At 37.9% G+C, this 14,180-nt stretch overlaps 1 protein-coding gene across 1 annotated transcript; it reads right to left on the reverse strand.

The window, feature by feature from the left end:
• Nucleotides 1–970: 970 nt before the first annotated feature.
• On the reverse strand, nucleotides 971–12,273 carry LOC121729372 (protein obstructor-E). Its single transcript, XM_042117855.1, has 6 exons — nucleotides 12,171–12,273; nucleotides 6,007–6,169; nucleotides 4,671–4,789; nucleotides 3,401–3,601; nucleotides 2,678–2,873; nucleotides 971–1,161 (listed from the first exon to the last, which is right to left on the reverse strand). The coding sequence occupies exons 1-6, from the start codon at nucleotides 12,211–12,213 to the stop codon at nucleotides 1,014–1,016; spliced, it is 870 nt and encodes a 289-aa protein (XP_041973789.1). The 5' UTR covers nucleotides 12,214–12,273; the 3' UTR covers nucleotides 971–1,013.
• Between the last annotated feature and the right edge of the window lie 1,907 nt (nucleotides 12,274–14,180).

Here is a 14,180-nt window from a genome sequence, read left to right on the forward strand (position 1 = left end):
ACCGATATAAGTGACCAACTGTTGCCCGCGACTCCGTCCGGGTGGACTTCAGTTTACAGCGCATGGTGGTTCCCGTTTCCGTGGAAAAAATGGAAATAAATAATATTATTAACTTTGAAAGAAGAAAGGATTATAAGCGCCTTACAAATTTTTTTCCAGTTAAAAAGTAGCCTATGTCCTTTCTCAGGCTCCAGACTATCTATGTACAAAATTTTATCACAATCGGTTCAGTAATTTTGGCGTGGAAGCGAAACAGACAGACAGAGACACTTGCACATTTATAACATTAGTATGGAAAATGGCTACTTAGTTTGGTACTACTAATATACAGGGTGTAACAAAAATAAGTGATAATACTTTAGGGTGTGTACGTGTTCCTTGTAGAGAGTTCACTGTAAAAGTATCAGCTCTGAAAGACGAAATTTCCACTTTTTCCACTTTTGTATGGGCAAGGGTCGGTGCGTCACGAGTTTCCCCATACAAAAGTAAAAAAATTTTTTGGTCTTTCAGCGCTGCTACTTTCACAGTGAACTCTCTACAAGGAACACGTACACACCCTAATGTATTATCATTTATTTTTGTTACACCCTGTATATTCTGTGACTTAGTCTAGATGGATGTATTTTCTATACCACATTTCTGTTGTGAAAATCTACCCAGATTAGATGAGGCGACAAAATAAATTGGAATAAAAATTAGCAACAACGCGAGAAATATCTTGCTTATTGCTCTATTTATATTTCACTTTTGATACACGACGAAAGTATTTCATAAAATACGTCTAGATAAAACGGCAGATTTTTGCTTAAAATCGGTCAGTATTTCTATTTTTATGTGATTTCAGTATTTTTGGCCAAGTTCATTGATGTGCATTGACGGAACGTCCGCTAAGACTTCCAAAAGTATTGTACCAAATTCCAAAAGTGTTGTAGTGTGAAACCGGAACCAAAGGTAAAAATAAACCAAATGCTACTAAAGTACAAAATATTTAATATCCTATCTAAATAAATGCTCTACTCCTCTACTTCGGCCTGCTTGCCCTTGACTGGGCGCATGGGCTTGCGGCGGGAGGGCGAGCCGGCGGGCTTCGGCTTCGGCGTGGGCGGGTTCTCCAGGGCTTCCAGCTCCGCGTCAGTCAGCTGACCCTTGTACCAGTCGGCGCTGGAAAAAAAGGAGTATTTAGCAGCTCTGGATTCATGTACCATCGAGGAAATTGAATTTGATCGGATCATGTCAATTCAATGTTAATTGTGATCGGCTAGGTTTGACGTAACGCGACCAAACTACGTGTAGGTGTAGATGGGGGACCATCTGCCTAGGAATTAACTTCTCTGATAGTATCTGTAGGCCATGGCCTATGCGCGGCAGCGTCCTATGGCATCCTAGGGGGCGGCAGAGCCCTACAGGATGGTTGCAGAGTTTGTACATAGGGGCGGCAAAATTAAAGTGGCCTATACTGAATACTCATAAAAAATATAAATCCGTCCCTGGTGTTTAGTCGTGTTCCTTTCGGTAGTATTGAAAACGAAGTAAGTTAACAAAAATTTAGGGGATTTGACATAACGCATCGCTGAGTGTATATTATAGCGCTTGTTATGCTTTGTGACATCATATAATATATTATTATGATAAGCTTGATATTTTATATCATACATTTTTAAGCTATTACATAGCTTTTATCGCGGACTTTGAGCGCGGCGACCGAATCAAGAAATTTCGTAACGAAAAAAACCTAACACCTAACATTCTGGTCGGAACGGTGTTTGTGTGCGTGCGAATAGACATATTATTATGTGTTTTTTTTTTATGAAATAAGGCGGCAAACGAGCAAACGGGTCACCTGATGGAAAGCAACTTCCGTCACCCATGGACACTCGCAGCATCAGAAGAGCTGCGTTGCCGGCCTTTTAAGAGGGAATAGGGTAATAGGGGATGGGAAGGGAAGGGAAGGGAATAGGGTAGGGGATTGGGCCTCCGGTAAACTCACTCACTCGGCGAAACACAGCGCTGTTTCACAACGTGAAACAGCAAGCGCTGTTTCACGCCGGTTTTCTGTGAGAACGTGGTATTTCTCCGGTCGAGCCGGCCCATTCGTGCCGAAGCATGGCTCTCCCACACATAAATTATATAATTGTATGAGTTGATAAAAAATGCTATGCAATAGCTTTACCGCGGCAGTCCGCGAGTGTCACACGTATTTTTATAAATTAAGTTCAAAGTAGTGAAAGCAACATTATGACTACGCATAATAATATGTTTGCTTGATAAATCAGTGAGCATCTAAAGCCCGCGCAACGAAGTTACGGGTAATATCGGAATATCCCACAGACATAGATCAAGATAGATACCGCATGTCGCTCCATTTGTATGAAAACGAGCGTGCCACTTTTTCATAGCTACTGTGACGTACCGATGATAAGAAAGGTGCCCATTATCTAGGCCAACGTTTCTATATTTTGAATTTTTACAGCTCAATATGGCATTTTAGGCATTTAGGTATTTTTAAAATTCCGATTGACGTCCGATTCCGATAGCAGACTAAAGAACAGACTTTCAAAAGACGCATTACTCGTCGTTTGGGAGCGCGATATGGCACGCGAAGTATATGCGGTATCTATCATGATCTATGTCTGTGGAATATCCCTATATTTTCGGAGACCTAATAAATCAAGCTCACCATTCAGGCACCTTCCTCGCCCACTCGCACTTCTTGCTAACATCGTCGAAGGCCTGTCCGAGCTTGCAGCCGGACCGGCGCGGCGTGTTGCCGTTGATGCACACGTAGAAGAACTGGCAATCGTCGGGGTCGGCGTACCGCGGGTGCGTTAGCCCGAACGTTTCGTTGACAGCGGGACAGTCGAATGCGAAAACGTCTGGAGAGAAGAAGTACAGTTAGGCTGGCCATACGGCATACACGGACCGCATACGAATTTCTTTTTTATACTAAATTCATATCCGCAATACACGGATCGTTCGAGCAGTTCTTGAGCGGTCGGTGCAAATTTTAATGCGACCGCTCTACCTCAGAGCAGTCGGTCCCAACTGAAACTTGCGGTTCGTCTATGGCCGGGCTAACAAGAGTTATTATAATTATTCAGAGACCTTAGGTATTCCATGTAGTAGATTGCGGTGGTGTATCGCTTACACACCGTGTTGTAGTCTAGATCCCAATCTCAGATTTTTTGGACAGCATGTCGAATGCTATTGAATGTTTAAACTCCTGTCAGAAACCTCAGAAGCAAGGCATGAATTGCACAAAAAAAAAACTCAGACTCAAATTTTTTTGATGCGACACGTCGTCTGCGGTTGCTTCATGTCGCCCTCTGCCAACCGGCACCTTTATTCTCAACTTTTATGTCTTGTGTACTATACGTTACACGCAATAAAAAAGTCCACTTACCAGCAGCGCCACATCCCTTCTTCTTGGCCTCATCGGGCCAGGTGCAAATGCCGGTCTTCTCGTTGTAGACCAGGCCGTCGGGGCACGTGATCATGTTGAACTTGCCGTCCACGCAGTAGTAGAAGATCTTGCACTCCTTGGGGTCATCGTGAGAGAAGTAGCCGTTTTGGCGCGGGCAGTTCAGGGATGGAATTGGGGTCTCTGTGGAAAATTTTGGTTTGTTAACGACTAGCTTTTGTATCTGGCATATTAAAGACGACGAGAAGACTTTTTGGACGAAAATAATAATAATTTATTATATTATCTAGCTGGCCTTTGCCCAGCAGTGGGACAGCATAGACCCTTAAAAATATTTATACTTAATAAAATAATTTGGAAGTTTTGCTATTGAAATACTATTTCTGTTGTGGCTTTTTTACTGGACACCATAAATATTTTAAATTTTATAAATCTTCAAAATTTTGGATGCCCCAAATTCAATAAACTTAGTTCAATTATTGGTGAATAATAAGCTTCCAGGATACAATTAACCTTTAAGATTTTTTAAAAACTATGAAAATGCACCATATAGACATTTCCTTCACAAAAACTCGCAATTACTCAATGAAATGCAACAATAAGTATGCACGTTGCATATTCAGGCACACTATTACAATAAATTGTGCGCCAAGGCCGCCCCTTGGAATTGGAAAGTTGTTCGGCTGCAACCTTTGCCATTATAGATGAGACCAGTCGCCAGGTGGGATACGTGTGATCTAACCTTTTGTTATTTAAATGATCAAAAGACAAATATAACTTAAGAAAAATCTTTGAGTAAGAATAAAGATGTATCTTTAAGATGTGAATAAAGAAAATATTATGTTTGGTAAATCATTTCTTTAAAAAAGTGTCATACTTAGAAAAATGATTCCTTAAATAATTAAAGAATCATTTTTCTAAGAAGGTCAGCATACAAGCTCTAAATATCATTTTTACGCCTTTTAAAAATTATGCCAGGTTTCTTTGCTACCACACTAGTACTCTTGTCCGTTGCAGTCTCTATTTTTCTACTATTTTCTGATCGCTAATCTTCAAACATTCCTATTTCATAATCTGGACATGTAGTCGAGAAGTTTTCTTTATTATTTTTTTCTTTATGGAATCGCTGATCAAAATGTATGAAATTGACATTGGACGAGTCGAACATCAACGTCATATTAACGAACGCTTATGTCAATTCCATACATTTTGATCGGCGATTCTATAAGAGAGCGATAAATAAAAGTCTTACGGAGTTTAGGCCTCTGCGAGCAGTCGATGTTGAAGGGTAAGTCACACTTCTCCTCCTGCGGGCTGTAGTCGTTGAACACCATGCCGTCCGGGCACAGCTTCTCGATGATCTGACCGTTCCTGGAATGGAGATACAGCGAGATAAGAGACAAGATGAAAGCGAGAGAAAACCAGATGCAATAATGTACAAGTTTGTGAATATTGACGGATACCTATTGCGTAAAAACCCAAAAGCAAGTGAACAGATTTCGATGATTAGTATGGTTTAAGTTTATAAGCTTTGGACCCACACAAAGGTACTTAGTGTCCTGAAATATTAATAAAATAAATTATAACAAAACTCATCTCTAAAACCGTTTTAAGGTCAGACTAGTGCCTTATAAGATACATGGCAACATTGTAAGATTTAAAGGAATTTTTAACTACTCATATTATGGTCATTGTCCATCGAGAGTAGCTTCACATTTGATGTTTCAGAACTGTAGAGTAATAATCTACTAGCTGTTTCATTAGTCGAAACTTAAATTTAGTGCTTAACATTTACGGAATGCCAACCTTGTGTTAATACCTAGGACTACTCACTTCTAATGAGTAACTGAACCTAATGTAGGTTCAACCTCAAGGTTACGGTCAGCCTAACTAGCCATTTACATTTCAGGTCTAGGTGGAAGATCTAGTTATTGCCTTAAATAGATTAAATGAGATTTACTTATAAATCTATTAAAAACATCCACAAAAAAGACAAAGTTTATAAATTAGTACTCTTTTGAAATCTTATATAAATACAAAGCATAAAAGGCAAACACTAAAACGGTACTCGGTCAATGACCCCACATGATAAATGAAAAATATTGGTTTTTGGACTCCTTAAAAGGCGTACACAATTCATCATAACAAAATAACTGTGTTTGTTTTTCGTTTACAGAATTAGTCATCATGATCAGCTGCCTGGTTTCTTGCAGGTTCTTTTTTTTATGAAATAAGCGGGCAAACGAGCAAACGGGTCATCTGATGGAAAGCAACTTCCGTCGCCCATGGACACTCGCAGCATCAAAAGAGCTGCAGGTGCGCTGCCGGCCTTTTAAGAGGGAATAGGGGAAGGTAGGGAAGGGAATAGGGGAGGGTAGGATAGGGGATTGGGCTTCCGGTAAACTCACTCACTCGGCGTAACACAGCGCAAGCGCTGTTTCACGCTGGTTTTCTGTGAGCCCGTGGTATTTCTCTGGTCAAGCCGCCCCATTCGTGCCAAAGCATGGCTCTCCCACGTCAAATTGACGTAACCTAGCCAAATGAAGTAGGTATTTCATGTATCTTTGAATTAATTTCTTCAATTGTACCTGCATTCGTAATATTTGTCGCACTGCTCAGCATCAGCGAAGAAGCCGTCCTCGGGACACGTGTTGGTGATTTCAGCGTCTCTCTCTGAGTCCGCGATCGTCCGTGCCGGGGGGTTCGCCGGCTTCTTACGAGGAATCCTAGGTACTTGAGATGATGCTAATACTGAAAACAATAATTTTAATACATTAGTATCCTAGATTTGATTACCTACCTAGAATATAAATTTTACTTTGGGAAGAATAACGAATGTTATAATTACCAAAGATGAAAGATGCAGATATTTATCAGGGACAATAAGTATGGGAGAGTTTTGTACGCAATTTGCCTTCTTAACGTAACAAATTATTTTTAGAAGCACTCTACATAAAACTGTAAAGATAACATAATATTCATTTTCCAGTTTTTAATGCTTGTATTCCATTACTTATATTATAAATGCGAAAGTGTGTCTGTATGTCTGTTACCTCTTCACTCCCAAAACCACTAAGTCCCGGGAAAGGACACAAAAATGTACGGTTCCCGCGCGATAAATTAATTTTTGCGCAGCAGAGTTGCGGGCGTCATCTAGTAATGTATAAAATAACAACACATTCGTATGATTTTATAGGAAATGGACATATTAAGTGAATAATTTCAAGAGCAGATGGCAACTAGATCAATAACATTTTACTTCAAGTTTAACAAGTTGGTCGTAACATTAATAACCAGTGGTTTTCATTGACGACGGCACTTCCTTACACACTTGAATGTACTCTCACGTGTACCTAAAAAGGTATTATAGTGTAGTTCTTACAGTATTGAACATTTCAATATTGTATCCTTTTAAGGAAGAAAAAACTTTTCAATGCACGATGTTACATTGAAGAAATAATATAATGGTGTTTTATTTATTACTAGATGACGCCCGCAACTCCATTGCGCCAAAATTAGTTTATCGCGCGGGAACCGTACATTTTTTCGGGATAAAAAGTATCCTTTGTCCTTTCCCGGGACTCAAAGTATCTCTGTACCAAAATTCAGCCCAATCGGTTCAGCAGTTTAGGCGTGAAGAGGTAACAGACAGACACACTTTCGCATTTATAGTATTAGTATGGAAGTATGAATATACAATTGGTAAAAACTTCTATTTGGTGGTAGAAGCAGAGACGTAGGAGTAAAAAACGATGGCCTAACAATTAATTTTCGAAACATTAGAATACACGTTACAAAAGTTTATGAGCTATCAAAGTCAAAGTCAAAATGTTATTTTAGATTTTTTTTTAAATGTTTTCTGAACGTCGTCACAACTGACGCCTATCAGTAGCTCTACCATGAGTTTAAAGCTATAGTTTTTGTCGATACTCGATACCGACTACGTAAATTTTTGTATGGTGATTTTAGTTCCACAAGTGACCGCTGGAGGCGCTGTAAAATTTGCCATACTAAAAATGTACATAGTTGGTATCGAGTATCGATAAAAACTTATAGCTTTACGGCCATTCCCAATATTTGATCCATCTCTGGTTTTGCCCAACTAGAGATAGGAATAGCTCACAATTGACATAAAATATATGTCTCTAATGTCTAATGTGAGCTATTCCTATCTCTAGTAGGGCAAAACCAGAGATAGATCAAATATTGGGAACGGCCGTTAAGCTTATGGTAGAGCTACTGTTACCAGTTACCACCCAAAACTGGAGTCCGTTACGCGATTGCCATCTTTATTTTACACGAGCATTCTTTGAAATCTTGGTTTTATTATTAAGGACATTCCCAAGGGACATTCCCAAGCGCTATAATCATAAAGTTAATATACCTAGCGGAATAGAGCAACAATCTCGAGCTGTCAAACTAAACCGAAATTGGTTTCATCTGTATGTAAAAATATGTGTACGTATACACTTACACAAGCATGATTGAACATGATTTCTATGAGATTAAATTGTCAACGTGCGGCACGTGCCGACTGGATGTCAAAAAAAGAGTGCTGCTGTCATGTATCACACGTCTCTTTTTACCACGCAGTGTTACTGATAGTGACATCTCTCTTGCTCAGGCCTTTGTTTCTCTATTCCGCTAGGTATATTAACTTTGTGGTTATAATTCAGGCTGTGTATTTTTAACCAATTTCCAAAAAGTAGAAGGTTATAAGTTCGTCTGTATATTTTTTTAAATAACAGTATTGCGTGTATCTGTGTCAGTTTCTCCGTTACCTAATCAAGTATGCGCGAAAGCCGATATTGCCAAAATATTAGTTTAGCACTTATTGTGGCAATGAGCCTTACGTATATGCGCTACGGAGCCAAGCCAGTCAATAATGATAGAATTCCAATCGCCAGCATCGATATTCAATACGTCATAGTGAAACAACGCTGGCGTTTTTTTTTTATGAAATAAGGGGGCAAACGAGCAAACCAGTCTACTGATGAAAAGCAAATTCCGTCGCCCACGGACACTCTCAGTATCAGAAAAGCTGCAGGTGCGTCGCCAGCCTTTTAAGAGGGAATAGGGTAATAGGGGAGGGTAGGGATGGGAATAGCGTAGGGGATTGGGCCTCCGGTAAACTCACTCACTCGGCGAAACACAGCGCTAGCGCTGTTTCACGCCGGTTTTCTGTGAGAACATGGTATTTCTCCGGTCGAGCCGGCCCATTCGTGCCGAAGCATGGCTCTCCCACGTATAAATGTTTTGCGCGAGATATGGCAATAATATGCTTTGAGGCTCTTGAACTTAGTCGGTTTGGCCGGCGGAAATAAGTCGGGGTCACAATATACAGGGTGCAATTAAACCTTCCTGCCAATTTTTTTCCAGGGCTTAGGTAGTACTAAGGAGTCCATTTAACCAAAAAAAAATTGGGTGTTATTTTTTTTTCAATGACATATTTTATCCTATTTAAAAACGTTGCAGAATGGTCACTCGCGGCTCGGGGGAATGAGAGGAGGTAACGCGGGTGGAGACGCGCGCGCGGGGTCACATCAGGCGCGGGCGACGCGTTGTGTCCATTAATTGTAGTGTTTTTAGGATAACTTTCGGAAGCTATTTCTCAAAATTTTAGTACTGGGTGATTATAAAAGAAAAAGTACGTGTATTTTTATTTTTAACAAGGATCAATATATCAAAATTTGGCAGGAAGGTTTAATTGCAACCTGTATAAGACCAATATCAAATTTTCCTATTCTGAAATCAAAGTAATACTCTCATGTAACCATATGAAATGGATTAATAATAAAAGTGGCGAAAGATCTGGCGCATCGTCCGACGCTTTTGTCATACTTTCAATTTAAAGATGAAAATCAGGTACTGTCATCCAGACCCAATTTCGAAGGAGCCTTTTTTCCTTGCTGTGGGAATCGAACTCCGGACCTCCAGTGTTTAAAAGCAAGCAAATCACTAGACCACGGCGGCGTTTATTTCCATAACATTGTCGGTAAAATGTGGAGCACATGCATAATGCATATTCATCAGTATTTCATATTCATAACATTCTTCTGACTACACTGCGGTCATTTCTTAATACCCTAACGGCCCTGTTGAAGTCTTGTGTAGAATACAAATTTCCACAACGGCATTATTTGGGTGGCAAACTCCGTTTCAATAATAAAATCTAATAATATTATTTATGGAAAAAATGAATGTAGACTAAATATAATGTGTCTGTAGTTTTCAACTTTAAAATGATAAAGGATTTAAAATGATAAAGGAGCGGAGATAAGACTTAAAAAGAAATTGGGGAAGAAAGACCAGGGATGTATCATCGAAGAAATTAATTCGTAGGCAGTTGACGGAACCACGTTATTTACTCGGATAATGTCAACTATGTAAGTCATGATCTGCCGGCTGGATTTGACATAACGTGACCTAATTACGCAGGTCCACCATTTTCGAAAGTAAATATTATATGACATTTACAACCGGAATACTAATTACCGTACATAAATAATTGCTATTTATTTAATGTTTAACGCGTTTAACATTATATGTAAATGGCAAAACCGGTTGCTATTGGACACTGCGATTTCAAGAATTCAATGTTGAAATTCTAACACAGCTACGGAATAAATGATCCATGAATTGATCACTATTATCAGCAATATAATCATTATCAGTACCACAATTTTCCTGCATAAAGTTCGGGTATACTAAACGTCGAAATTGTCAATTACAAACCAATATGTGTCATGTCCATACTCATATTTTAGATGCGAAAGTGTGTTTGTCATGTTTCTCCATCTGTCTGTCTGTTACCTCTTCACGCCCCAACCACTGCAATTTTGCTAAAATTGGGTATGGAGATACTTTGCGTCCCGGGACATAGCACAATTTAATTCCGAAAAAATGTAAGGTCCCCACGCGATAAACGAATTTTGGCGCAACGGAATTGCGGGCGGAATTTGAAATTCTAATATTTTTAATCCTACATTATTTGAAGTTTGTATCAAGTGTTGGAATAGAGGTAGGTAGAGTATTTCAGAATGTACTGGAAAGGACTGGAATTCAGTGAATTCCAGTACCCGTTTATATTATTCTATTAGCAATCCAGCGCTGAACTGGATTACTGGATTGAAATAATGTGAACCTGTTATAATATTGTGTGATAAGTGATAACTAAATATAAAGTAAAACAATACCAAGATATTATGAAATAATTGAAAACAGTAATTTAATTGCAAATATAAATAGTTAAACTGACATTGATTGTCATATTAGAAAGTGATACAGTATGTCAGTATGACCGTGGCCTTTCAAGGTTTCAACACTTCCAAATCACGGAACCAACGTTCAAAGGATATGTATTTAAATTTATCTGAAAACTTTAGGTATATAATATATATTTTTTATATCAAAGAGGAGGTCGCGCTCATTTTAAAAAGTCATTTCATACCGAGCGAAAATCGTAACAATAATACTATTCTATTAATACATAAGAGTTTTGATCGTCAGCTACTCCAGTATGGGTGGAATAAAAATTGAGAGTATCTCAAAGTTGTTGTTGGAAATCGTATTGAACTGACATTAAAAAGATCCCAATTCGCACCCAATAAAGGTCATATCTAGATTATACACGTTTAAGTTTGGTAGGTGATATTCTAGTTTTAGTATATAACAACAGATGGCGCTTTTAAAGTAAAATGTATATAATTCTTCTTCACAAATATTGACTATCGAATTAATTACTTAAAATTGCTATGTGAGACAATTTTATGGTTAATTCAAATGAAAGTCGCCGTCAGCTGAATATTTGCAGGTGGAAATGTCGTCTACGCGACGCCCCAGGATACATTGAGCGCGAAGTAGGGCTATATTGGTTATAGCTTATATCGCTGGCTGACGGACTTTTCACCCGCATATTATCGACTGACGGTGGTCTTTATTATTAAAAAGGTATCAACATTCACCTGTATAAATTTTGTACGGTATGAAATGACTTTATATTTTAATTTTTTTAACATAGTTCAGTAACGCGATACGGCTGACGGTGCATTTTTGGTTAAGCATGACCTCAATAAGCATCCATAAAAATTTCATTCGGTATAAAATCACTTTTCGCAATTATTTTTTTTACAACTTTGAAATACTCTCAGTTAACATCCCACCACGTGTGCGGCGACTGACGCTGATTATATTGATTGATAAATATTAAGCTACCGCTGGACAAAAATTTGGTCGGTATGAAATGACTTAGCAAACGATAGCATTACCTCCCCTACTATTTGTGTGATATTTAAGAGACATGTTCTAAAATTAAACTTATGTAACGAATTGTGTGTTATGTATAAATAGAGGCTGTATACTGTTACGTATAATAATAATTATAAATTACAATATTAAAATAATTATTCATACTTTGAAAGTAAGTTGAGATTAATGGGCAGTTATATAAACAACTCTTTTGTTTGGATTAAGCTCATTTTTATGTCTCCCACTTAAAATATCATGAAAGCGACTAGCTGGTACTGGGTACCGGGTATTGGTTAGAAAAGAGCCGCTTCTCATCCTGGGTTACAAGTTACAAGAAGTGTACTATATTTTGTCAAAGAGCAAACTCGATTCATCTGACAACATTGAAATCAAATAGAATTGAAACAAGAATAACGTGCATCTTTGATGTTCATATTATGCAACTGATAAAGATGGATGGACGGCAAACATATCAGGTGAACTGTCTGCTCGTTTAAAAACTCACCTACGAAACACGCGAGGAAAACCGCCACAGATTTGAACGCCATCTTGCGTTCCTTTTTCAAACCACAAACTTTTTCTCAAACCGCCTGACGCTCACTCTGCGATCTCCGGCGGACTGACAATAACACTTTTTGTCCTCCGTCCATACCCGTAAGCGGCGAAAGGTTACTCGCTCTCTCCCTTCCACTCATCGATGAGCTATAAGTCCATCCCTGTCTTTGAATTCGGATCCTGTTTCCGATACGTGTTCAGCAAGGAAAATGACATGTGTAAAGGTCCCGTAAGTTGTAAATACTCAGTGGATCTGAAGAAATCATTTATGGTACGATATGGGGAAAGAACACGAAAAATATTATTAGATTCCAAATGTTGAAGTTCCGAATATCCTGAGTACAAATAAACGGTTCAAATTCTAAGTCAATAATTAATTGACTTTTAAGACGACTATTTTAAAATATCATCATTGGCCTTTACGTCTGTGCCAGACGATTTACGGCGTATTGGTCTGTGTAACAGCTCTTTTCATGGCTGTGCAAGCCGATACGCGAACGACATAGACGACCACAGTAACGACAGGAGAAATTAGAGGTTGATGGTACAGAACTTTGATTTTTGTGTTTTTTATCTTTCAGAGCTTTAAAATATATACAGTCAGATTTTAAATATAATAACCTAAACTATTGAATATTTAAGTATTGCTTAACTTGCTGACATGATTAACCTTTATGAATACAACACTATTTATGATAACTAGCCATAAATAAAAAATCCTTTACCAAGTGACAATTTTTTCAAGCAATTAAATTACAAAACGATCAATTGAAGAGTTTGATATATTTATTGAATAATATTGCACTAATTGCATTTGGCAGGTTTTCAAGAATGCAATACGTTGGTTTGGAAATATACGAAAGTGAACAAGTGAATCTTTATCAGTAGCCCTGTTAATTGTTTCTAATTAACAGTTGGCTAAGGCTTAAAAATGTAGGTTACATGCTATTAGGCTGTTGCTAATTACTAGAAGATGTGGGCAATGATGTCGAAACCACTAGACTAGGCGTTATAGTTCAAAATGTCAAGGATGTTTGGATAAAGTTTAAACTTTAAACATTGTTGTCAAGTGACTTCAAGCTGTTTTTATACCATTTTTGATCGTATAATTTGCTGTTGTTTGAATTAATATTATGTGATACTGCGTATAAAAAATTTAACCACGGTTTTTGCATCCTATTCAGGTGGACAAGGTGCTAAAAGGATATGATTAAAAAATGTTACTTGTGTCAAGTTATTTTTGCAATATCTAGTAGACAATAATATTAAAGAGTTATACGGTCTTACCACAAAAGATACAAACATCTATTGAACAGTTCTTTTGAGACCATTATGTACTGATTTTTTTCTAATCAACTGTTCAACAGGTGTTTAAATCTTTTATAGTAAGAGCGATAGTTTCGCAACTTTATTGGTAGCGGCAATTAGATTTTTAACGAGGACTGTGCATTTTTTTTATAAGACTTTTTTCGTGACAAAAAATATGTTCATATCAAACTTTGCTTTGTGGTGATTGTTTCATGCTTTAAGCAGCTCTCTGCTACCTACGTTTAGAAATTAACAACTGCGTTAACAATAGCAACACCAGCAGTGTTGTTTGCTATTTCAGATATTGATGATTAAATAATAAAAGATAAGATAGATGTTTTCCATAAATCGCTTGAGAATCGTACAAATTTTTTGCAGTAAGAGATAGATTGATTCCCGTAATTTTCTTGAGTAATAAGAAGCTCAGTGTTCGATTTCAAAGTCTGTAGAAGATATTGGTAGATCGGTGATCAGATTTACCTATCTTTAGTGATAGATCGCATTCAGACTGATGGAATATTTAGGTAATATGCAGCTTATATATTAGATTTTGTACGTAGATTGTCGCCGAAAAACATCGAAATAAGTTTAGTAGATTTAAACATATTCGTTTTAAGGAAATCCTCCTCTTTATAACATCAGTATAGAATAT

This window comes from Aricia agestis, chromosome 8 (genome assembly GCF_905147365.1).
Source record: "Aricia agestis chromosome 8, ilAriAges1.1, whole genome shotgun sequence".
Taxonomy (NCBI): domain Eukaryota; kingdom Metazoa; phylum Arthropoda; class Insecta; order Lepidoptera; family Lycaenidae; genus Aricia; species Aricia agestis.

Bases quoted from the DNA above. Each gene is read 5' to 3' on its own strand.
- LOC121729372 (XM_042117855.1), bottom strand. From the start codon at position 12,213: ATGGCGTTCAAATCTGTGGCGGTTTTCCTCGCGTGTTTCGTAG. The intron at 3,602-4,670 runs GTAAGACTTTTA...AATTTTCCACAG, and splicing joins CTCGCAGAGGCCTAAACTCC to AGACCCCAATTCCATCCCTG. The intron at 1,162-2,677 runs GTGAGCTTGATT...CTTTTTTTCCAG, and splicing joins GCGAGGAAGGTGCCTGAATG to CGCCGACTGGTACAAGGGTC.